The sequence below is a fragment of the Prunus avium genome, chromosome 5, assembly GCF_965620075.1.
Source record: "Prunus avium chromosome 5, drPruAviu1.hap1.1, whole genome shotgun sequence".
Classification (NCBI taxonomy): Eukaryota; Viridiplantae; Streptophyta; class Magnoliopsida; order Rosales; family Rosaceae; genus Prunus; species Prunus avium.
Genome location: NC_142288.1, coordinates 20,659,766 through 20,684,722, shown reverse-complemented (window position 1 = coordinate 20,684,722; position 24,957 = coordinate 20,659,766). Strand labels below are relative to the sequence as shown.

Genomic DNA, 24,957 nt, shown 5'->3' with positions numbered 1-24,957 from the left:
TGGAATGAAGGCTGAAGATTAAGATGTTATTTTTGACATCCCAAAAGCAAGATGTGAAATGAATATTTTATTATTTATTATTTTCTATTCTTTTTAATTAAAAATAAATCAACACTAAAATGTAATAAAATAATAATTTAATTTGACATATCGGGTGGAGTGTAAAGCTGTGTAAGATGTCAAATTGCCACGTCAGCCATCAAATTTAAATTTGATGTTTGGTATTTGACATCTCCCTTGGAGATGCTCTAAGAATCAATAGAGTTTGACAAATGTTGTTAGAAGTATATCTCAAAGACCAAAATACAGTTTTTGTACCTCAGCATAAGTTGGAAAGAAAAAATCAAGTAAAAACAATTCAAATTAAATAGGTTGGTATTTGGGCCCGAGTACGGGCACTGCCCGAGCACGGGCACAGTCTGTTTCAATGTGGATTTAGGTTTTGGGCCGTGCTGGAATAAATGATTTTATTCAATGGGCCAGCACGACGTGGCCCGATAAATTAAATGCATGTTTGACACCTCTAGTCGGGTATGAAGGATAAAAAATAAATAGAGGGACGAGTTCGGGAATTTTTCGAGTATGGTCTTCGGGGAGGGGCGGGAATGGTATTCTACTCGCACCCTCCCTGTTTAGATTTTATATATATTTATATAAAAATTCATATAAATATATTATTAAGATGTGTGATGGTGGTGCTAGTACCCCTGTAATGATGATCATATCTTGGACATATAGTTTTGACATGTATTAATATAATTTTCTAAATAATCTGGATTTTTACTTAAATACCATTAAATTGATACAAATCTTGTGCTCATAGTGTTTTTTCATCGTTCAATAGTATCACATATTTATAGGAATGATAATAGGTCAAATCGCAGGTGGGTATGTCATTCCCATCTCCATACCTGTTAAGCATTTTACCCCAATTCTCGCCTTCATATCCATAATATTTCAATCAATCCCCGCCTTCCTTGGAGAATGGATTCCTCCACCTGCCCATTATGAAAAAAAAGAGTCTAATATGACAGACAAGCGGAAATTAGTGTTGTTCGTACTGTCCATAACGTTGCCTGTGGTGGAGTGGAGGAGGTTTAAACAAGTTGATATTTTTAAAATTCAGGAGGGTGGAAAAAATAGGGAATAGTTGGAAGAAATAATGCCAATTTAAATAATAATAATAATAACAGCTCAAGGGCACAACTGAGAAGCATTTTCATGTATTAGGACGTGAGACTATTTAAATAATTTAAATTTTTTTAAAAAGCGTCATATATAGTCATATTTAATACATAAACCGTCTTTGCAGCAAGCGACCGAATCAAAACACATTATAATAATAATATAAACAATGGAGTTGCCCATAGATTTCGCCCAAGTAACCTCTTATCAGTTCCTAGTTTTGTTTGATGCACACCCTACAAATTAGCTTGCAACTACCCCTCCTATGTTGACTTGTATTCTATGAGTAAACAATTCATAGATGTGTAGAAAATTTATGGCCACTCTACTCCCATCATCCATCACAAACAGTGCCACGACGACTGTTCTTAACCATTTGAACTATTAACCCCAGTCTAGCATGATATGATGCTACATTATCGACTCAAATCATTAATTAAATGAATTTTTATTTGATTGTAATTCAAAGAGTATAGTTTAATAGCATAAGATATACAATTCTAATTAACAAGTTCTTATAAACAATAATATTTTGAAGACAATGAGACAATTATAACTTGCAAGAAAGACAAAAGGCTAAAAAAAACAAAGTGGAAAAGATTTGGAAGAAAGTAACGAAGATATAGGCAGGTAGACTGACTGAAAGTTGCGTAGTTGACACACACGAGGTGCCAAATCAACCAACTTGCCTTCAAGAGACTTCTCCCGAGTCTTCCCTCCAGACCCCAAATCCAAGAATCAAAGAAAATAGAAATCATAAACATCTTCGGGAGACTTCTCCATCTAACTCAAAACCACCTAAAAGAGAATTAGACCAACCTAACAAGCAACATTACATCAAATAGGTTAATTATCGTTCGGTCCAGTGCCAGTGTCTCTGCTTTATTAGAATTGTCAAAAGAGGTAATGTACCCAAAGGGGAATGCTAACAATCAAGGTGGTTGATGTGTGTGGTTCGGCACTTTCATTCCTTAAAAGAGGTCAGGGGTTTGATCCCTGCTCTCGTATGGAGTCATCACTTTGGCCAGCACTTTACTCTTTACGGGACGACCCGATGTGAGCGGGGATTAGTCTGGATTGTGGTTAAGGCTTAAAAGTGTCACTCATAGTTGGGGCCCATCCAGGACCACCTCGTGGTTCAGACAAAAAAAAAAAGGAGGAATGCTAACAACCTTCTTTCTAACATTCTCTTTTGGATTTTCTCCCTTTTTCTAATGACATGCGTCATTTTCTATACACTTAAAACAACGTCATCAATACTTGAGACAAGCTAACTTTTGTTTTCCAAACTTACCCTTATTAAATATAGGGCCCCTTAAATATATTGACTTTCATATTTCCTTCAATTTATCTTTTAATTTTTTTACAATTTTCTTATTACCTTGTTAAAAAATTAATTTAAAAGTGATATATCATATATTGATGAAGAATCACGTGTGTGGTGAAAAATTCAAATTCACGTGGAAACAAACATGCATGAACATGCCTGGGTCTTGAATGTATGTTGATGTTCAAATCGTTGGAATGATGTAGGTGTTCCAAGAATTTTTTTTACCATCCCATCCATTTCCGCCACCTGGGATAAATTTTTAGGTTGTTTCCTGCTGAATATTTTTTTTAAAATAAAAAATTTCTGTTAAAAGACTAATCCTACGGCAATTGGATTGATTGTAAGTTTGATTTTTACGCTCTTTTAAAAAACTGATGTTTTTTTTTCTTATTTAATTTTTAACGAGATGATAAGAAAGTTGTAAAAAAAAATTGATAAATTGAAAGAAACATAAAGGTTAATACATTTAATAAGGGTAAATTAGGAAAACAAAAGCTAGCTTGTCTCGAGTATTAATGATATTGTTTGAAGTGTAAGTAAAGTGACACATGTCATTAGAAAAAACGGGCAGGTCCAAAAGAAAAAGTTAGAGACAAGGTTGCTAGAATTCCTCTGTATCCAAATGTCACCAACAAAACAAGCTAGCTTGCCTCTGTTTGGTCTTGTTGAACCTTGTTTGCTTACTGGTAGGTAGGAAAAACGTGCTCAACAAAACAAGCGATATATGGTGGTTTTATGAGAATGGAACCTCAACGCCCGCTGATTTGTGGCACCAATTCAGGCCCGTAGTGTGGATGAGGAAGGAACTTTCTAGCTATTGATACAACCGACTTATAACTCTTTAAAATTAAATATATTAAACATGAAAAAGTCAAAGAAGCAATAAATTCGAGATCACAACGTTACTTGTACGGACTTATAGCTCTAGTGGCAGAAAAAATAAACACTGCTTATGACAAGAGTCTAACTCTTGCCCTTTTCTATTGAATACAAAGAATGTGGATTTATGAAACCAAATAAATCATTAGGGTAACTTGGGCTCAAAGTTTGAAATATTAGCAAAATGCTTGTAGCTCAAATGGATAAAAGTATTTACACTTGAGATTGATCGTGTACTCGATTCTCCCCTCCCCGATAACATCTCTACAGAAAATAAAATAGAGAGTTTGGATTATTAGTCCAGTGAAATAAGGTATAATTGGAAGTGGTTCTAATGCTACATATGCTCAGGCATAAATTGGAATGCAACTAATAAACATGTAGGTGTAGCCCTTAATCTATCTACCGTGCTTAGGGGCCTCTTTGTTTAGGGTAGCCAAATGTGTGATTAATTATTAGTTTTTAGAGTAAAAATATAAAACTAATTAGTTTCTAGAACAATGCATTTAAATGCTATAGTTAGGCAATGAAGAACAGAAGTCTTGTAGCTGGCACTGTCTGAAACTCTGAAAGGACGGATATGGTTGTAGCTTAAATCCCATGCATGCTCACTTGCCAGTCAAACCTTCCTTGTATGAGAAGTCCGGTGGGTGAGAAGTGTCACATGGACAACAGACCCAAAATCACACAAATTCAACACAAACACATTCTCCACTCTCTCTCTGGTTGGCAAGAAGTTCCCCTTGAAATATAAGCACCTCCAACTACTAATTTGGCTACACTACTATAAAAGCAACATTACCAATACACCATTAAACCATTGCTTCATCAATCCACCATAAGAAAAGAGCATAGGCCTGCACTTTTAGTGTAAAAAAGCTATTAAAGAAAGCTAGCCAAGAGTTCAGAGCTTACGAAGAGCCGGCTGCCAAAATGGTGAGCTCTGATTCAGTTAACTCAAGAGTTGAGACCTTGGCCAGCAGTGGAATTGCAACAATCCCAAAGGAGTACATCAGACCCAAGGAAGAGCTCATAAACATTGGTGACATCTTCGAACAGGAGAAGAGCACTGATGGGCCTCAAGTTCCCACCATTGATTTGAAGGAGATAGACTCTGAGAACGAAAAGGTGAGAGAGAGATGCAGGGAGGAGTTGAACAAGGCAGCAGTGGACTGGGGTGTCATGCACCTTGTGAACCATGGCATCTCCGATGAGCTCATGGACCGGGTTAGGAAGGCCGGGAAGGCCTTTTTCGATCTTCCCATTGAGCAAAAGGAGAAGTATGCCAATGACCAGGCCTCTGGTAAAATTCAAGGCTATGGAAGCAAGCTTGCAAACAATGCTTCTGGGCAGCTTGAGTGGGAGGACTATTTCTTCCACCTTATATTCCCTGAGGACAAGCGTGACTTGTCCATTTGGCCTCAAACACCTGCTGATTACATGTAAGTACTCAAGGGAAAAAAAAATTCTTATCATTCTTAATTGAATGAAAATTTTGAACATATCCTAGAAAATAACACAACATTCTTTAAAGAATTATCAATTGTTTACATAACTTTCTTTTCATAGATATCAATATTCTGTCTTATCAACAGTTTTGTTTTTTCAGACCCTCAATATTTCTGTTAACATAGATAGTTAATACCTTTGCAGTGAGGCTACCGCCGAGTATGCTAAGGAACTGAGGGCGCTAGCAACCAAGGTACTGCGCGTGCTGTCACTTGGGTTGGGATTGGAAGAAGGGAGGCTGGAGAAGGAAGTTGGGGGGCTTGAGGAGCTTCTCTTGCAAATGAAAATCAACTACTACCCAGTTTGCCCTCAGCCAGAGCTTGCACTTGGTGTTGAAGCTCACACTGATGTCAGTGCACTCACCTTCATACTCCACAACATGGTTCCTGGCCTGCAGCTTTTCTATGAAGGCAAGTGGGTCACTGCCAAGTGTGTTCCAAATTCCATTGTCATGCATATTGGGGACACCATTGAGATTTTGAGCAATGGTAAGTACAAAAGCATTCTTCACAGAGGAATGGTGAACAAGGAGAAGGTGAGGATTTCATGGGCAGTTTTCTGTGAGCCACCAAAGGAGAAGATCATCCTTAAGCCGCTCCCGGAAACTGTGTCAGAGACTGAGCCGCCAATCTTCCCACCAAGAACTTTTGCTGAGCATATTCAGCACAAGTTGTTCAGGAAGAGTCAAGAGGCTCTGCTCAACAAGTGAAGCTGCTTATATTAGTTATCATATTGTTGTGAAATTATGATATTTATGAAGCCAATTTATGGCCTAGTTTGGATGATATATCTTGGTTGTCATGATGTCTGCTCTTCTAGCTACTGTCTACCTGCTTTGTTGAATAATATTTATTTTATTTCCCTTGTTCCTGTGATTAATGGCTATTTCTAGTCCATATCTCATTATATGGGTGGTCTCATTTTTCTTATTTCTAGGCCAGATCTCATCTTCAAGTTTGGTATATATAAGTGCTTCATATTGTTTATTAAGCTGGAAAATTTACAAATGAGATTGCACCAAGGCAACCATAATGCAATCCATTTTAATATTTTGGAAAGATAAAAAGGTCTTTTTTTTTTCTTTCTTAACTAATGAGAACAATTTCTTCCTCAATTTTTTTAAAGAAAATGTACCACTTACCCATACTCCATTAGAGGCACACATGATCCAATGATTTATATTAGAAAATTAAGATTATATTACATAGTCCAATGATTTGTTGTATTTTAAATACACTGTTTCAATTCTATTTCGAATACATTTTACCCAAGTGTATTTATATAGTTTTTAATCTAATTTAGCTTTATTATAAAATCTATCATAATGGACCCTAAACGAATTTACTGGATATTAAGTGAGTTAATAAAATTGACACAATTTTCATACTAAATAAATAAATAAATGGACACAAATTTGTTCAGAGTTTAGAAATTTATGGACGTCCCCTGGCATATTCTAATGACACAACATACTATGTTTCTAACTAGTTCTTGATGTGGCGAAAAGAGTGGCATATTCTAATTACACAACATATTACGTTTCTAACTAGCTCTTGATGCGGCCAAAAGAATAATATCATGTACGACAAAAATTAAAGAGCAAAGTTGAGGACAGTCGTTCACGCGCATATAGATTACTGTATGGATATCCCATGATGGGACAGAAATCCATCCAAAACTTACGTAGCCAAAATCAAGGCCAATATCAACCATAAAGTCCAATCTCCTAGTTATATATGAGGGCGGTTTTTGAATTTAACCACCAGTCTATGGCATCGTCTCAACCAAATTCTGGCGGGGCAGACGATTTGAGTTCAAAGTAATTATGTAAATCATAAAGGTATGATTAAACTTTATATTACAACCCGTACTTACCATTCCAAATTGTTATAACATTTAAAGTTTTGAGTGGACTTTCCAAAAAGTTCTTTGCGTCAATGGAGTATTCTTTCTCTCTATTCATTGTCCAAGCCCTGCTTTTTGACTGACGTTTAACCTAACTCATTTTTGTCATTTATCACCTGCAACCAATTTGAATATGTAATCATAATCATCCAATTTGTAATTTTTGCATTTCGAATAATATATTTCCATGTGACTTTTTTCCTTCATAATTTTTTACCTCGCGAGATTCTCACAGAACTATCCCAAATTTTTTTACTTCAGATAGAACAATGAACATGGAGTTTTCCAATTCTTTTCATAATATATGGACAATTACTGAAAAGTATGTGATGTGTAATAATATATTCCATCAAAACATCATATGCAGTAATAAATATTGCTAAACAAAATTAACCCAACTGATAGTTTTCTTTTAGAGATCTGTTTCAAAACTCAGAAAACTGTTTTCATTCTTTCCTCAACGATCGATGAGTATATCCTTTCGAGCTCTTTTTTCGTTATAATTATTATATAAGTGTTTTTTGTATTGTAATACCATATATGCTAGCATATGTAACAATAAGGAAGAAAGAGCTGAATGATGAATATAATTTACACAAATTATAACTGGACAACCAAAAAACACAAAGCTTTCCTCATCTCATAACCGATTTAAAGCGCACAAATGATGAGCAAACAATTAAGAAATTATATATATGTATGGGACAAGTTACCTTAAATATACTTGTGATATAACGAGAGAACATGATGGTATGATTGATCATGGAGCTGAAAGAAAGAAACTGATACCATCAAGAAAGTTACAGTTTCCAATCTCAAAACCAAAAAACCTTAATAAAACACAAATTTCACATATATACAGGGACATGTTATATTCAACAGCTTTTGCAAAACTCTCAGCCACATTTCAATACCAGGCCACATTAAGTGCCTGGAAGGTCGAATATCTACAGGTATATAAATTCATCACACCAAACTTTTACAAAGGATATCAGTTCTCCCAGCACCTTATTTGAAGTCAGCTGGCTGATCATAAGTTTTTGTCAATCTCTGTTGGAGCTCAGACGTATCAATGCTTCTCCCATCACTCACCTGTGTATTTACACACCAAATATGAGGTATTGATGGAGAAATGTTCTCTTGTCAGACTACTTTGCTTTGCAATGGTAGTCGAAATTTGCAATCTGACAATATAAGTGTTTGTCTGGTAGCATAAGTACTCTTCTAAGAGAACATTAGCCATGGTTGATAAAAAAGATACTTTTTACACAAGCAATATTATAAAGGAGGGGGACTCAAAAACAGAAGATCTAAAGTGCGTGAGCCACTTGAGCTATAAACCCCCTTGCAGTAAAGATATTTAAGTAGCCAAGAAAAGAAAAGTGGCAAATTAAATCCCTAACTAAAGTTGAAGACAGTTGCCAATGATTCTAACCGTCATGGTGACATGTTATGTTACTAGATTGTGTATCAAGACCGTTGATTAGTCGGACTATGTCCGAATTCAGTACACAGTGTTGATTAACAGTTGTATATATATCTCGAAATTTAACACATTATTTGAGAAAATTAACTAGCTAGCTACCGTACCTTGAGATATTCGAGGGGGAGTTGTGATCGAAGAGATGCATAAAGGGTGGCCATTTCTTGTCTTCTTTGCCGTTCAATATCTCTATGCATGATCTTCTTATTGCCCTTTGGGTTTTCATCATCAATTTCACCAAAAGTGATATTGGATGAAGGTATTGATGCCTTGTGCTTCTGCCCAGATTTTGGCCTGCAACTGAGATCACGACCATCTTGAGATGGAGTTGGTGGGAGTGCTAGATTTTCTTGGGTTGTGTGCTCTGTGTAGGGAAGGCAGGAGATTTGGAACAGCTCATTATTTTCCATATATTTTATCCCCAACACAAGTCCTCGCAATGCAATTATTAGCCAAATACCGTCGATACTCCAACTACACCTTCTTTTGTGATTACAAATTGAGACGATGCAGGGGCCAAATGTGGGGCAAAAACAACAGTAAGTCTCCTTCGTGTTTGACTGGATATACTTGTTGAATGTGCATAAGGACTGTTAACCCCAACAGATTCCTCATGCCTTGACAAGAACACCCTTGAATTGACGCAATGTGCCCAAGCCAGTCCCAAAGCTGGACTAACTCGTCTGGCTGATGTATGTAAGCACTCCAAGTTTCCCAATCTCACCCCATCTATTCCATCAGCTGACCCAATGAAATCCACCACCTGGTTGGTCAAAACCACAGCCACCCCAAACTTATTTGCCAAAGCCTTTAATTTCCCGGAAACCTTGAAAAACATTTCAGATCTGCGTTTCAAATCAGCGGGTGTTCGGTCATATTGTGACCCAAACAGTGCAGCAATGGAATCAATGACAATGAGCTTTACAGGTAACCGGGTGTGACCAATGCCCATAAATGCTTCTATGTCTCGAAGCACATGGACCATTTGTTGTGCATCATGAACGGCATGAACATATATGTCTTCCAATGGGTTCAACCCTATCAAGTTAGGGTGTGATGCCTGATAATGGTTGGCTAGTTGCTGCAGTCGACGAAATGGGAAGCTGAATTCTGTGTGTATGTAGAGGGAGGACCCTCCTAGTCCACCATGTGAGGGTGGGAGCTGAGCTCTTACTGTTAGTTGGAGACAAACTTGCGTCTTTCCAGAACCGCTCTCCCCCACCAATTCTGTTATGGAGTTGCAGGGTATGCCGCCACCCAAGCAGCCGTCCAGTATTGGGCATCCGATGCTTAATTTAGGGGTTGAAAGAGGAAGGACCAGGAGGTTTTGTGGTGTCATTTTTTCGAATGAGTAATAGATGACCAAAACAACTCCCCTTAAACCTTTCCAACTGCTCTGAACTGAACTTCTCCTTAATTGCAGTAATGGCGGTCTTTGTGTATGACAGGGACAATGCCTTTCCTTGAAACTTGTTCTTCTCCACAATCATGAGCTTTACATTTGAACTTAATCTTCAAATCCCTGCACAACAAAATTATACATTCGGAAATTAGATATACAAAAAGGTTGCGTCCCTCCAATCCATGCATTCATTCAGTTATCTTTCAAAACCAACACTGTCCTCCTACTCTAATATTCATGATTCAGTACAAGGAAAAGCTGTAGAGAGAAGCACAAAAATGAGATGAATGCAATTTGCAAATAATATACAACAATCCTTCAGGGAATTGAATGCACAGTTTGTTTGTAAACTCAAATATCTACAATAAAAATAAGCAATTTGACATTGAAAAGTTATCCTTCTTCCATGTATATAAAACAGATAATAAACTGCATATGAGAAGCAAATCCTTCAAGCTTATCAAGCAATCACCACCAAATTCAATATGAAATAATCATAAACTGCATAATGGAAGCAAAAACCAATCATTCAATCACAGATACCAAAACAGAGAATTCAATCATAACGGATACAAAAACAGATCATTCATTCATAATGGAAACACTCAGCCCATCACAGAAACCCATCAATGGCTCAAAGAATTCTGGTGGGACATACGATTTGAGTTCAAAGTAATTATATCAATAATAAGGTGTGATTAGAATAGTACTCTATGACTTTAGACCAGTGTTTTCAAAGGCATGCCTTCGCGCGCTTCGGAGCGCGCGTCGGAGCGAGGCGGCAGGAAAACGCCCGAGGTGGTCGACTGTTTAGCGAGTTGCACGTTTAGCGCGGGGAAGGCGTAAGGAGGCGTTGCAAGGCGTAGCGAGGCGGAGCAAGGCGCGCTTGATCTGAACCGGAAGAAATTTTGAGCGTCTGCAATTTGGCTGCGGCGCTGCGAGGAAGAGGAATTCGCGAGGAAGACGACTCAGTTTTTATTTTATTTTAGGTTATTGTAACGAAACGACGTCGTTTCGATTGAAGTGTTTTATAAAAAAACTTAAAAGTGAAACGACGTAGTGTTTTGAACTAGTTTCTGTTTTTTTTTTTTTTTTCCTTCCCTTTATTGTAAACATGCTATCCCTTTAGGGGTCGTTTGGCACGGCGGACTATCATGGACTGGACTAAATCCTAGGACTGTCTCGGATTAACTTGGATTGGCCTAAGCTGGATTAAGTCCTGACCTACGTTTGGTGCTGCGTCGGACTAAGAAGCTGGATTGTAAAAATAGTGAAGACCTATGTTTGGTGTTGTGTCGGACTAAAAAATAATTATTTTAATATTTAATTTTAATTAAAAAAATAAAATTCTAATATTTAATTTTAATTAAAGATTGCTAAAACTATCTTATCTCTTCTTCTTCTTTTTTTTTTTCCTTCTCTTTTTTCTCCTTTTCTTCTTCCTCTCCTTCCCAGCCCGTTTCTTTCTCTCTTTTTTTATTTATTTATTTACTTTTCTTCCTTTCTTCCTCTCTTCTTCTTCCTTCCCAGGCCATCCCCCTTTTTTTTTTTTCCTTTCTTCCTCTCTTCTTCTTCCTTCCTTCTTAATCAAACTGTCTAAATTGAAAGCTGTAACCTTTACTGAGAGAGAAAGAGAGAGTGGTCAGGGATTTTAGGTTGAGAAAAAGAGTAGAAAGAGAGAGAGACAGAGGATGAAAATTCAATACCAGCTATTTATTCCATAAGTTCAACTTGATGGCTTCTATGTCATTTACCGGAAGAATCCTTTAATGGGTACCAATTAGTTTTTAGAATTTTTGTCAAACCACTTCAAGACTGGGAATTCATGACTTCCTTCTCTCAGTCTCATACAAGAAAGCCCACATCTCCGTTAATGGTGTCTCCCTTGCAGTTTTCTTGATCATGGTGGATGATTTCTTGGAAGGTTCAATTGGGTTTGACAGTGGTTGTTGAATTTGGGTTCAATTGGGTTGTGGTTCCAGTGGGTTTGAATTGGTGGTGGTTGATTCGAGTGATTGGGTTTGAATTGATGGTGGTTGGTTCGAGTGACTGGGTTTGACGATGGTCTGTGGTGATTCTGGTGGTTTGGCTGGGTCTGTGGTGGTTATAGTTCTAGGTGAAGAAGAAGAAGCTGGTTATTGTCGGACTCGCGTTCTCTGTTTAGCGACATCGCTATTTTGCGAACCGATTTTGAGGCTCACTAAATTGGAAGAGCTAGTGAGGCTTTTTGTTTACTGTTGGGCTCTACAATCCCATTTAAATTAGTCCCTTTTCAAACCAAACATGGGTTTCAGGTACAATATAGGACAGTCCTATCTAGTGAGCCCTACCAAACATGCCCTTATTGTATTAAACTTAAGGCAAGATTAATTCTTGCCTTTTCTATCTCCAGCCGTAGCTTTTCTACTTACCCTTTTTTTTTTTTTTTTTTTTATTTAAAATTCTCTTAAATTAATATATTAACACATGGAATTATATATATGTTGTACAACCCTAATTCCTAACATTATCATATAATCTCCATTAATTTCAAGAATTCTCTTCATCTTTCGACTGCAAGTAAGTTATTTTATTTTTCTCTCTAATTCTTCGCAACTGTAATTTGAAGTTTCGTATAATTTTTTTTCAATTTTTTTTAAAAATATATTAGTTATCTTATTCGTTTATGTGATATAGTAGAAATTTGACGTACATGCATCATACTTGTATCTTAGAAATATTAATAGTGTTGTTTTATAGTTATGAATCGAAAAGATCCTACGTGGAAGTATGCAAAAGAAATAGAGGGGGGAAAAATACTTGAGATGCGCATTTTGTGATCAAAGATGCAGTGGAGGAATTTCTAGACTTAAGCATCATTTGGGTCAAACTCATCATGGTATGCAACCATGTAAGAAAGTACTGAGCATGTGCAAAAAGAGTGTGCTGCAACTTTGAAAAATTTGCAACTTGAAAAAAGAAAGAAAAATGAAATGCTTAGAGAGATTGGGGATGGTCCAGGAGGAGGGGCTCAGAGTATGGAAACTTCATTGGATGAAGAATATGGAATCCCTGATACTAGGAGTGCTGCAGTTGATGAGGCTCTTGGACCACAACCTAAATCAAAAGGACCAATGGATAGATTTGTCACTTTAGAAGCTCGGCAAAGTAAATTAAATTCAGCATACAAACAAGAAGAAAGAAAAGAAGTTTGTCGAAAGATTGGTCGTTTTTTCTTCTCTAGAGCACTCCCGTTTAATATTGTAAATGATCCATTTTGGCTACCTATGGTGGAAGGGATTGCTGCATATAGTATAGGATTTAAGCCTCCATCAATGCATGAGTTGAGGACTCCTTAAGGAAGAAGTTAACGACATTAATACGATGATGGAAGAACATAAGAAAGCTTGTGTGAGATCCCACATCAACCAACGGAGAGTGGGTGATGTGCCTTATATGTACACACCCGCATCCATATAGCACGAGGCCTTTTGGGAGCTCACTGGCTTCGGAGTAGTAGGAACTCCGAAGTTAAGCGAGTTGGGGGCGAGAGCAATCCCAGGATGGGTGACCCACTGGGAAGTTGGTCGTGAACTCCCAGAAACAAAACCGTGAGGGCCAGAGAGGGGGGCCCAAAGCGGACAATATCGTGCTACGGCGGAGCCGATCCGGGATGTGACAATTTGGTATCAGAGCCACTCTGCCGTGTGGTGCGAGTGTGCCGACGAGGACGTCGGGCCCTTAAGGGGGGTGGATTGTGAGATCCCACATCAACCAACGGAGAGTGGGTGATGTGCCTTAAATGTACACACCCGCATCCATATAGCACGAGGCCTTTTGGGAGCTCACTGGCTTCGGAGTAGTAGGAACTCCGAAGTTAAGCGAGTTGGGGGCGAGAGCAATCTCAGGATGGGTGACCCACTGGGAAGTTGGTCGTGAGCTCCCAGAAACAAAACCGTGAGGGCCAGAGAGGGGGGCCCAAAGCGGACAATATCGTGCTACGGCAGAGCCGATCCGGGATGTGACAGCTTGGGCAGAGTATGGATGTACTATTATGTCTGATGGTTGGACTGATGGTAAAAATAGAGTGCTAATAAACTTTCTTGTGAATAGCCCTGCAGGTACTTGGTTTTTAAAATCTATTGATGCATCTGATTCCATAAAAAATGGAACGTTACTGTTCAAATATTTAGATGATGTTGTCAAAGAAGTTGGGGAGGAGCATGTGATTCAAGTAATAACAGATAATGCTTCTAATTATAAGAATGTTGGAGTGAAACTTATGGAGAAGAGGAAGAAGTTATGGTGGACTCCTTGTGCTGCCCACTGCATTGATTTGATGTTAGAAGATATTAGCAAAATGAAAGTTTTTGAAGATACAATTAGACTAGCCAAGCAAGTAGTGAAGTTTATTTATGGGCATACATGGGTTCTTGCTTTGATGAGATCTTTCACGAAAAACAAAGAGATAATTCGCCCTGCAATCACACGGTTTGTCACTTCTTATCTTACTCTTCAAAGCATCTATAAGCAAAAGCAACCTCTTCAGGCTATGTTTTCTTCTAGAGAATGGCACAATGGACCATTTGTCCAACATAATGAAAGTATTAGGGCTCGCTCAACTATACTATATGATGTTAATTTTTGGTCTCATGTTGCTTTTTGCATCAAAAGTGTTACTCTATTAGTATCTGTTTTGAGAGAAGTTGATTCAGAGGAGAGACCCGCTATGGGATTTATTTATGAGTTAATGGATGTTGCAAAAGAGAAGATTGCTTTTAATTGTGGAAAAGTTGAAAGAAAGTATAAACCAATTTGGAGAAGAATAGACGAAAGATGGGGCCCACAACTTCATCAACCTTTACATGCTGCTGGTTATTATTTGAACCCTCAATTGCGTTATGAAGAAACCTTTTCTAATGCTGAAGAAGTGAGGAAGGGATTGGAAGATTGTATGAGTAGGATGTTGTCTTTTGAGGATCGTATGGTTGCTGATATCCAATTGGACTTGTATGATGAGGCAAAATGAGAGTTTGGAGGTCGTCTCGTTGTGAATTCAAGGAAACTACGAACTCCAGGTTATAATCTTTACTTTTTCATTTTCTTTCAAGTATAATGAACACTTGAAATAAATGTTTAACTTAATTAGATGGATTTGTTTTGTTTTTTTTAGCAAATTGGTGGAAGCGTTTTGGAAGGGACACACCTGAGTTGACAAAATTTGCTATTCGGGTCCTTAGCCTTACTTGTAGTGCATCTGGGTGTGAGAGGAATTGGAGCACATTTGAGCAGGTAAAGTTCTTCGGTTAAAATTTGCTATTCGGGTCCTTAGCCTTACTTGTAGTGCATCTGCATTGATTTTATTGTTCAAATTTTGATCCTTCTAAATCTAATTTGTATGTTTATATTCATTTTAGATTCATACAAAGAAAAGAAATAGACTTGAACATCAAAAGCTCAATGCTCTAGTATATGTGAAGTATAATACGGTAACCTTATGAAACTGATCTACATACTCGAGTGCCTATTTCTGTGGAGCCTATTGTTGATCCTAGGACTCAAGAGCAAGGGAATATTCATGTTAGGACTCAAGAGCCTATTGTCCATTCTAGAACTCAAGATCCTATTATTGATGATGATCTTATTCTTGATGATGATGTTCTTCTTTCCTCGTTAACTTCAAAAAAGAGAAAAGATGGTGAAACCTCAAGTAAGTATGGAAAGTAAATCATGGAGTGAAAGTTACAATTAGTGTTTAATTCATTACAACTAAATTTTAATTCATTGTTCATATGTATAGGTAAGAGGAAAGTCAAAAGCAAGTCCTTAAGAGCGATGCTTATGGATGAAGATGATGAGATAGATCCTTCAACATTTGATAGTGGAAAATATCCTTTTCATATTGATACAGTTGATCAATATGATAGTGATGCTAGTTTGAATGATATTAGTGTTCAGGAGTGGGATGAGTGAATTATGTTTTTGTTTTGATGTTAAATAAATATTTTATGTTTTGGGATTGATTATTATGCTTTGAAAGACAATTAGTACTTATATTTAAAAGATTGCTATGGTTCAATAAGAATTAGTTGTACAATTTAATTGTATTGTATTATTTATAAATTTTTCTTATTAAAATAAATTAATATCCAAAAGGCTTACGCCTCAACGCTTCAAGGCTTACGGCTTGCATAGCGCTACTAAAAACGCCTCACCTATACGCCTCGCCTTTGAAAACATTGCTTTAGACTACAACCCTAACTTGCCATTCCACATTTTCGTAACATTTAATTATAAGATTAAAGTTATGACTGGACTTTGGACCCAAAAAAGTTATTTGGGTCTGGAGTATTCTTTCAGTTCATTGATTTTTCAAACCCTGCTTTTTGATTCATCACTAATTTTGGTCATTTATCACCTGCAATTGCTCTCTACTGGCAAGTTGAAAATTTGATTGGGAAACTTTTACTTTTGCATTTCTAATAATATACTTCCATGTAACTTTTTATTTATTCGTTTAAGTTCTAACTTTCTAGAATATGAACACATAAACAAACATTAAGCATATTCACACATAACACCACCTCAAGCAGAAATTTTCCTCCTGTAACTTAATTTTTTAATTTTATATAAAAACACCCAAAAGGGAAATGTTCATCCTAAACCCCTTGTTTTGCTTTCTCATGAACCAAAGAGCCAGATACAGCTAAACCCCCACAAAACCCACAACGCGTACATACGCAAGCAAAAAATAAATGCAGACACTCAAATTTGTACATATGCATCATTAAGACAATTACAGATGATGTACCTTGACCTAAAGCGTCTGCTATCGCCATTGTTTGGAGCTCGAAAAGCCTCCCAGCCTTCTGGCTTTTGAGGGAGTCAAATTTGCTGAACACTGACGCCAGGTCTAATTTGGGAGTAGTCGGGGATTTTGGGTTGGGCTTTTATCAACTTCTTAGCTAGCTTCAAGGTTCTGAAGCTTTCGTTAGAGTTTGAGCTTCTGGATCGGTATGGTTCGGCCCACATTCGTAAACAAAGCAAAATATATATTTATTTGGCCCATAATCAAATAAATAATATTAGATTATTGTAATTGATGTTATCTTCAATTTTTGAGTTTAGTATTAAATTGTTAAAACTGATAAGGGTATATTTCAAATTTAAAGGCAACGGTGGGCAAAATGATTTCTCTTAATAATAACTAACTTTTGAATTAATGATATTTGTCTTACATACGGTGAAAGAGGTTCTAAGTTCGAACGCTAAATTATCATACAATTTTCATTGTTATAAGCATTTGCTAGTTTCAAATTAGAAAATGTTTTACGGGAGAGAAAAAAAGAAAAGAAAAATGTTTTGAAACAAAACAAAATAAGTTTTGAAATCTGTATACCAAAATCACTATAATAAATTAGGACACCTAGTGACATGATATGTAGGCAAATGTTGCGCCTTCGAAATTATTTGATAACATAAGATGTTTATATTGCTAAAGTTTGAACTTTGATCATTAATCATGTTGGTTCATGCCTAATTGGTGATCCAGTTTGGCAATATAATAATCTATTCCGCATGGATGCAATCTTATTTGTTAAACATAAAAGAGGATGATAAGTGAGGTTAGCTCAAATATGGAGAAACAAAATTAAACACAAAGTACTTGTAACCCCAAAGGTTATGGATGCCCACCATAAGTGCATTGTATTTCCTCCATTATACCCATCATTATACCTATCATTATAGGGTTGTAACCTATGCACTAAATACCCTATTTATCATTGGTTATTATGTTTTGTAACCTACTACTAAGGTGGGTAGATGGTGATGTATTTCCTATACCTATAAATAGTAGGCACTAAAGATGAATAAGACACTTGAGTATTAAGCTATTGAGAACTACTCTTACCTTCATATACTTTCTCTATTTACTTTTACAACACGTTATCAGCACGACTCTATTACCAGTTGAGGATCTTGGCTTGGACTTGGTATAATTTTCTTATCTAATTTCTTATTTTATTTCGATTGATGCTATAAGTTTGTTTTTGTTTCGCTAACCAAGTTTCTTTGAGACATAGTCCCACACATGTTGATTAACTATAATACAGAAGGATGCTATGACTCAAAGTTTGGTTCTACCATGTTCTCAGTTTTTTTTTCTAACCAATTGTGCAAGGTCTTCATTTGTTTATTTAATATACACTATAACATGCATATGCTTTTATTTATTATCATATATAAATAAACGATTGCACTTTTATAAAGAATGATTTTATTTATACATTAGAACCCGAAGTTCACACCCTAATGATTTAAACCTGAAGTTTTAAATCAAAGAAATCCAATAATTCTAGAACCCGAAGTTCTAAGTTATATAATTATTTTAGAGCCTGAAGCCCTAAATGTATAGAACTCAAACCTGTAGCTTTGAGTGACTAATTATGCATATGTTCATTTATTTAATTTTTTTTTTATGATCATTTTTGTTATTGAGGCATATCTAAATTTTTCATGTTTACAATTAATTCTGAAATATTTGATTTTTGTTTCTTAGACGTATTCAACAATGTTGAATCTCACGAAGCTTGAGTTTGTTGCACTTGACATTTCTGGCAAGAACTATTTGACATGGATCCTTGATGCTGAAATTCATTTGAATGCAAAGGATCTTGGAAATACCATCAAGGAAGGAAATGAAGCATCCCTGCAGGATCGCTCGAAAGCTATGATTTTCCTCCACCATCACCTTCATGAAGGGTTGAAATCTGAATACCTTGGGGTGAAGGACCCTGCTATCCTATGGAAAAATTTGGAAGAAATATATGACCATCAGAAGAGTATAATTCTTCCAAAGGTTCGTTATGATTGGATGCACCTGCGCCTGCAGGATTTCAAAACAGTGAATGAGTACAACTCAGCAATGTTCAAAACTGTCTCTAAATTGAGGTTGTGTGGAGACACGGTTACTGATGAAGATATGTTGGAGAAAACATTCACAACTTTTCATGCATCAAACATGCTCCTGTAGCAGCAATACCGAGAAAAGGGGTTTACAAAATATTCCCAACTGATTTCATGTCTCCTTGTTGCTGAACAAAACAATGAGCTTTTGATGAAAAACCATCATTCCCACCCAACTGGCTCAAAGCCATTTCCAGAAGCAAATGCATCATTCCCTAAAGCGAATGCAAGCAATTATGGCCGTGGCCGTGGTCATGGTCATTATAATTTTCGAAACCGAGGTGGTCACAATCATGCCTCAAATAAGAAAAATGCACCATACCACAAGAAGTGGAATAACAATGAAGAAAAACAAGGAAAAGGGAAAGGTGTGCAGATTAATTCTGAAAAGAAAAGTGATGAGGCTTGCTATAGGTGTGGCGTGAAAGGGCATTGGTCTCGTACCTGTCGTACGGCGAAACACTTGGTTAATCTTTATCAAGCATCAATTAAGGGAAAGGGAAAAGAGAAAGAAACAAACTTCATCGATTTCAACATTTTTGATGATTTTCCTGAGCTAATGGATATCACCCATTTGGATGTGTATGATTTCTTGGCGGAACCAAGCGGGGCATTTGACAATTCATATGGTGATGGAAATACCAATATTGGTGATGAAAATATGAAGGATGGTGATGATCATACCAATGATGGGAACCCCAATATTGACTAATTTTGTGTTGCTCTATTATGTTGCTTTATTTCAATTCAATAAAATGATATGAACTAATGATTTAAGTTTCAGTTTTTCATTTGAAATGCTTTCAATTCAATAAAAGGATCTGTCATAATTTTATTTTATTTTATTGTTATATTTATTCATAAACTTATTATATGTATTTTTTTTTGGTGAAAACCAAGGTATCCCCCGCGCGATTGCGGGGACTAACCCTCGAGGTACTGTCGGACGCAAAGCGGGGACCTCTCCCAACAAAGTCTGCTCTATTCGCAAGCGCCTGGGATCGAACCCAGGACCTCTTGTTTAAAGGATCCAAGCCCCTTCCACTTGGACCAACTCCTATTGGTATTATATGTATTTTTCTTTAAATGAAGAAGCATGGAAAATGTCAGTGCTTTGAGCAATTCCAAGATGCATGATGGAGATGTATGTTTGGTGGACAATGCTACAACACATACAATCCTTCGGGAAAAGAAATATTTTTCAAACTTAAGAGTAGCAAAAACTAATGTGAATACAATTTCAGGTAGTGCAAAGCTTATCGAAGGCTCTGGAAGAGCAAATATAATATTACCTGGAGGAACACATATTTATATCAAAGAGGCTTTATATTCTGTCAGATCCAGAAGAAATCTGATTAGTTTTAAGGATATATGCCTTAATGGGTTTCATATTGAAACTACAAATTAGGGGAATATAGAATATATGTTAATTACTTCTATTGTTTCATGCCAGAAGCATGTAGTTGAAAAACTTCCAGCTTTCTCATCTTGCTTGTATTATACAACTATAAGTGCAATAGAATCAAATATCATAATGAACCAGAAGTTCAGTGATCCAAAGCTTTTTATGCTTTGGCATGACCGACTTGGCTATCCGGGGTCAACAATGATGCGTCGAATAATAGAAAATTCACATGGTCATCCATTAAAGAACCAGAGGATTCTTTTATCTAGTGATTGTCCATGTCAGGCATGCTCACAAGGAAAATTGGTTATTAAACCTTCTCCCTTGAAAGTTGTTAGTGAATCTCCAACGTTTTTACAACGAGTCCAAGGGGATATATGTGGACCTATTCATCCACCATGTGGGCCATTTCGTTATTTTATGGTTTTAATAGACGCATCATCAAGATGGTCACATGTTTGCCTACTTTCTACTCGTTCTATTGCATTTGCTAAGCTTCTTGCTCAAATAATGAAATTGAGGGCACAATTTCCTGACTATCCAATTAAGACAATTCGTCTTGATAATGCTGGTGAGTTTACATCTCAATCATTTGATGATTATTGCATGTCCATTGGCATTGGTGTTGAACATCCAGTTGCACATGTACATACTCAAAATGGATTAGCAGAGTCCTTTATCAAACGCCTTCAAATGATTGCTCGGCCTTTACTTTTAAGGTCGAAATTACCTACTTCTGCTTGGGGACATGCTATATTGCATGCTGCATCTTTGGTTCGCATCCGACCAACTGCTTATCATCAATATTCTCCATTACAACTTGTTTTGGGCCAACAACCTAATATTTCTCATTTAAAAATATTTGGTTGTGCTGTTTATGTTCCCATTTCTCCACCAAAGCGAACTAAGATGGGCCCTCAAAGACATCTTGGAATTTACATTGGGTTTGATTCTCCATCCATAATTAGATATCTTGAACCCCTGACGGGTGATATGTTTACCGCACGCTTTGCGGATTGCCATTTTGATGAGACAGTTTTCCCGCCGTTAGGGGGAGAAAAGGTGCCGATTCTTGAAGAACGGCGTGAAATTACATGGAATGCATCATCATTGTCTCATTTGGATCCACATACAAATCAAAGTGAACGTGAAGTTCAAAGGATCATCCATTAGCAAAGTATAGCAAATCAATTACCGGATGCCTTTACTGACATAAAGAAAGTAACAAAATCTCATATACTGGCTGTAAATACTCCAGCACGGATTGATGTCCCTGAAGGTCAATATGATAGTACATTAAAGGCACGCTTGAAGCGTGGTCGTCCTGTTGGTGCTAAAGATAAAAATCCCCGAAAGAAAAGGACACAAGAAGTGCCTATTCCAGAAGAAGATAAAAATCCAAAACAAATTAGTACTCTTGATGAGCCAAAAACTGACGAGTTTAAAATTGATGAAGATATAGCCCCTGTAGAGGCACATACATCAAAAGAAGTACATACATCAGAAGAGATCTCTTTGAATTATATGAGTACAAGAGAAAGCTGGGATAAAGAGAAAATTATTGTTGATGATGCCTTTGCATACATGGTTGCTATAGAAATTATAAAAGATAATGAGGATCTTGAACCAAAAACTGTTGAAGAATGTCGACATAGAGAGGATTGGCCAAAATGGAAAGATGCGATCCAAGCAGAATTAAATTCCTTGGAAAATCGTAAAGTATTCGGACCAGTAGTCCGAACACCTGCAGGTGTGAAACCGGTTGGATACAAATGGGTGTTTGTAAGGAAACGTAACGAGAAAAATGAAATTGTAAGATACAAAGCACGACTTGTAGCTCAAGGTTTCTCGCAGAGACCTGGAATCGATTATGAGGAGACATATTCCCCTGTGGTTGATGCAATCACATTACGTTTCTTGATTAGTTTGGTTGTCACAGAAAGACTTGATATGAAACTTATGGATGTAGTTACTGCATACCGATACGGATCACTTGAGAATGATATCTATATGAAGATCCCAGAAGGATTTAAATTGCCTGAAGCAAATGATCCAAAATATCATGATATGTATTCAATTAAGTTACAACGATCCTTGTATGGATTAAAGCAATCTGGAAGAATGTGGTATAACCGCCTTAGTGAATATCTTATACAAGAAGGATATGTAAATAATCCAATTTGTCCATGTGTTTTTATTAAAAGATCTAGAAATGGATTTGCTATTATTGCAGTATATGTGGATGATTTAAATCTTGTTGGAACTCCTGAAGAGCTTACAAAGACTGCTGCTTATTTAATGAAGGAATTTGAGATGAAAAATCTTGGGAAGACTAAATTTTGTCTCGGCCTGCAGATCGAGCATTTACCAACTGGAATCTTTATCCATCAATCAACATATACAGAAAAAGTTTTACAACGATTTTATATGGATAAAGCACATCCATTAAGTAGCCCCATGGTTGTTCGATCACTTGATGTAAAGAAAGATCCTTTTCGCCCACGAGAAGATAATGAAGAATTACTTGGTCCTGAAATACCATATCTTAGTGCAATTGGAGCTTTAATGTATCTTGCAAATTGTACACGGCCTGATATAGCTTTTCCTGTCAACTTATTAGCAAGGTATAGCTCTACACCAACTAAGAGACATTGGAATGGTGTTAAACATGTACTACGGTATCTTCGTGGAACAACCGACATGGGTTTATTTTATTCAAAAGGGTCAAAGTCTCAAATAGTTGGCTATGCTGATGCTGGTTATCTTTCTGATCCACATAAAGCTAAATCACAAACAGGATATGTGTTCACTTGTGGTGGTGCTGCTATATCATGGCGGTCTATAAAGCAAACATTAACCGCCACTTCCTCAAACCATTCTGAAATATTAGCATTGCATGAAGCAAGCCGGGAATGCATATGGCTAAGATCTATGATACAACATATTCGAGAAACAAGTGGGTTGTCTTCAATCAAAGATTCTCCAACATTACTATATGAAGATAACGCTGCTTGTATTGCTCAAATCACAAATGGATACATCAAAGGTGACAGAACCAAGCACATTTCCCCAAAATTTTTCCACACGCATGAACTTCAGAAGAATGGTGACATAGATGTTCAACAAATACAATCTAGCAACAACTTTGCAGATTTATTCACTAAAGCACTACCAACTACAACATTCAGAAAGATGGTCAACAATATTGGAATGCGCCAGCTCAAGGATCTTTTGCCAGCATCAGGGGGAGCGTGTCATAATTGAGACCTTCACACTGTACTCTTTTTCCTTCATTCTGGTTTTTATCCCACTGGGTTTTTCCAGGCAAGGTTTTAATGAGGCAGTGTCACACGTTCTATATTACACATGGATATGTACTCTTTTTCCCTTCGCCTAGGTTTTGTCCCACCGGGTTTTACTGGCAAGGTTTTAACAAGGCATACTCCATGCATGGTGGACATCCAAGGGGGAGTGTTGTAACCCAAAGGTTATGGATGCCCACCATAAGTGCATTGTATTTCCTCCATTATACCCATCATTATACCTATCATTATAGGGTTGTAACCTATGCACTAAATACCCTATTTATCATTGGTTATTATGTTTTGTAACCTACTACTAAGGTTGGTAGATGATGATGTATTTCTTATGCCTATAAATAGTAGGCACTAAAGATGAATAAGACACTTGAGTATTAAGCTATTGAGAACTACTCTTACCTTCATATACTTTCTCTATTTACTTTTACAACACCTATTAGTGAAATAAAATATTTGGTAAATAAAGATTGTAGTTGATAAAGGGTGTGGGCCACATACATTGTTTGAAAACATAATTGATTCGCCTCACGTGGCTATGTCTCAGAAATATCAACATAATTAAGATAAGAAAATAGGTACCAACTATAAATGTTGCCTTAGGTCATCCATATCTTCATTAGTTAGGACTATCTTCTTTTGGTCGATGGGGTCATATATATCTGTCATAGTGGAAAGTATGTTTGGCCTAAAATCAATAGTTTCAAGTTCGAAACTCCTAATCCTATCTTGGTGAAGTAGGGCTAGGTGAGCTAGCTAGCTAGCAGAACTCTTATTTTGCTGCAAATAATGCAAAATTAGTGATGAGAGATTACTTCAAAATTCAATTATACATATATTGGATATTGCTTTGTTGGAATATTATATATGTGTATAACATAGAACTTGGTGTTTCTCATATAACAACTATGAAATAATCACTAGGAAGTATTCTCGCTTATCTGACTCCATGCACGAACAACCTTGAATATATAATATAATATAAGGAGTTGGATATATATTAATAGTTGGAAGATTACGAATGTTGATTATTAATTAGTTGCAGCTTTCCTATTATATGGAGAGTAACTTTAGGTATTGAATAACGAAACTTCAGTACATATGCATCGCTTATGAACCTGTCTGGTTCAGACGAAGGGAAAGAACTTGCATCAGTAATATTTCAATTTCAATGAAAACACATGAGTTTGATTTGCACTACATGAGAAATAATTAACATACGGAAAAGAGGAAAAAAGGAATGGGGTCTTTGTCTAAAGAAATGCCTGGAGAAAGGACAGATGTATTTTCAAGAATACGTATTGTGAGTTTCTGTTTATGTTTAGCTTTGTGTTACTTATGAACGCAATGTAATCTACATATTAAATCACACATCTGAAGCAAAAGTTGTAGGACTATACAAACGGGTAAGTAACTAAAATTTTAACTAAATAAGGACTTGCCAACAACAAATTTAATGGATTCACGAGAACTTATGACATCGAATTAATATTAGCATTGAATATATAGACCAGATGTACATTACTTGGAAATGACAAAGTGTCGCAAGTAGCACTAATAGTTAGCTCCTTTACAATCGCTAACTGGTTAGTAAGT

General features: G+C 36.7%; 3 protein-coding genes and 1 pseudogene across 4 annotated transcripts; 3 read left to right on the top strand and 1 right to left on the bottom strand.

Annotated features, from left to right (window-relative positions):
- The first annotated feature begins 4,182 nt into the window (after positions 1-4,182).
- Positions 4,183-5,768, top strand: LDOX (leucoanthocyanidin dioxygenase). Its single transcript, XM_021947877.2, has 2 exons — positions 4,183-4,836; positions 5,048-5,768. The coding sequence occupies exons 1-2, from the start codon at positions 4,328-4,330 to the stop codon at positions 5,610-5,612; spliced, it is 1,074 nt and encodes a 357-aa protein (XP_021803569.1). The 5' UTR covers positions 4,183-4,327; the 3' UTR covers positions 5,613-5,768.
- Positions 4,658-10,673, bottom strand: LOC110747748 (DNA repair protein XRCC3 homolog). Of its 2 annotated transcripts, XM_088253146.1 has the most exons (5): positions 10,404-10,673; positions 8,399-9,813; positions 7,816-7,900; positions 7,522-7,576; positions 4,658-6,924 (listed from the first exon to the last, which is right to left on the bottom strand). In XM_088253146.1, exon 2 carries the CDS (start codon positions 9,628-9,630, stop codon positions 8,740-8,742), a length of 891 nt encoding a protein of 296 aa, XP_088109272.1. In that variant the 5' UTR covers positions 9,631-9,813; positions 10,404-10,673; the 3' UTR covers positions 4,658-6,924; positions 7,522-7,576; positions 7,816-7,900; positions 8,399-8,739. The 2 variants fall into 2 exon arrangements, with proteins under 2 accessions (XP_088109272.1, XP_088109271.1); XM_088253145.1 differs by lacking the exons at positions 4,658-6,924; positions 7,522-7,576 and having other exon boundaries at positions 7,624-7,900.
- A 1,992-nt stretch (positions 10,674-12,665) lies between these two features.
- Positions 12,666-15,645, top strand: LOC110748023 (uncharacterized; annotated as a pseudogene).
- Positions 15,646-18,244: 2,599 nt separating this feature from the next.
- Positions 18,245-19,351, top strand: LOC110748011 (uncharacterized). The gene is made up of 2 exons (XM_021948058.2): positions 18,245-18,532; positions 18,710-19,351. Exons 1-2 carry the CDS (start codon positions 18,245-18,247, stop codon positions 19,349-19,351), a joined length of 930 nt encoding a protein of 309 aa, XP_021803750.2.
- The last annotated feature ends 5,606 nt before the right edge of the window (positions 19,352-24,957 follow it).

Bases quoted from the DNA above. Each gene is read 5' to 3' on its own strand.
- LDOX (XM_021947877.2), top strand. From the start codon at position 4,328: ATGGTGAGCTCTGATTCAGTTAACTCAAGAGTTGAGACCTTGGCCAGC. The intron at 4,837-5,047 runs GTAAGTACTCAA...ATACCTTTGCAG, and splicing joins CAAACACCTGCTGATTACAT to TGAGGCTACCGCCGAGTATG.
- LOC110748011 (XM_021948058.2), top strand. From the start codon at position 18,245: ATGTTGAATCTCACGAAGCTTGAGTTTGTTGCACTTGACATTTCTGGC. The intron at 18,533-18,709 runs GTTCGTTATGAT...CTCCTGTAGCAG, and splicing joins AGAGTATAATTCTTCCAAAG to CAATACCGAGAAAAGGGGTT.
- LOC110747748 (XM_088253146.1), bottom strand. From the start codon at position 9,630: ATGACACCACAAAACCTCCTGGTCCTTCCTCTTTCAACCCCTAAATTA.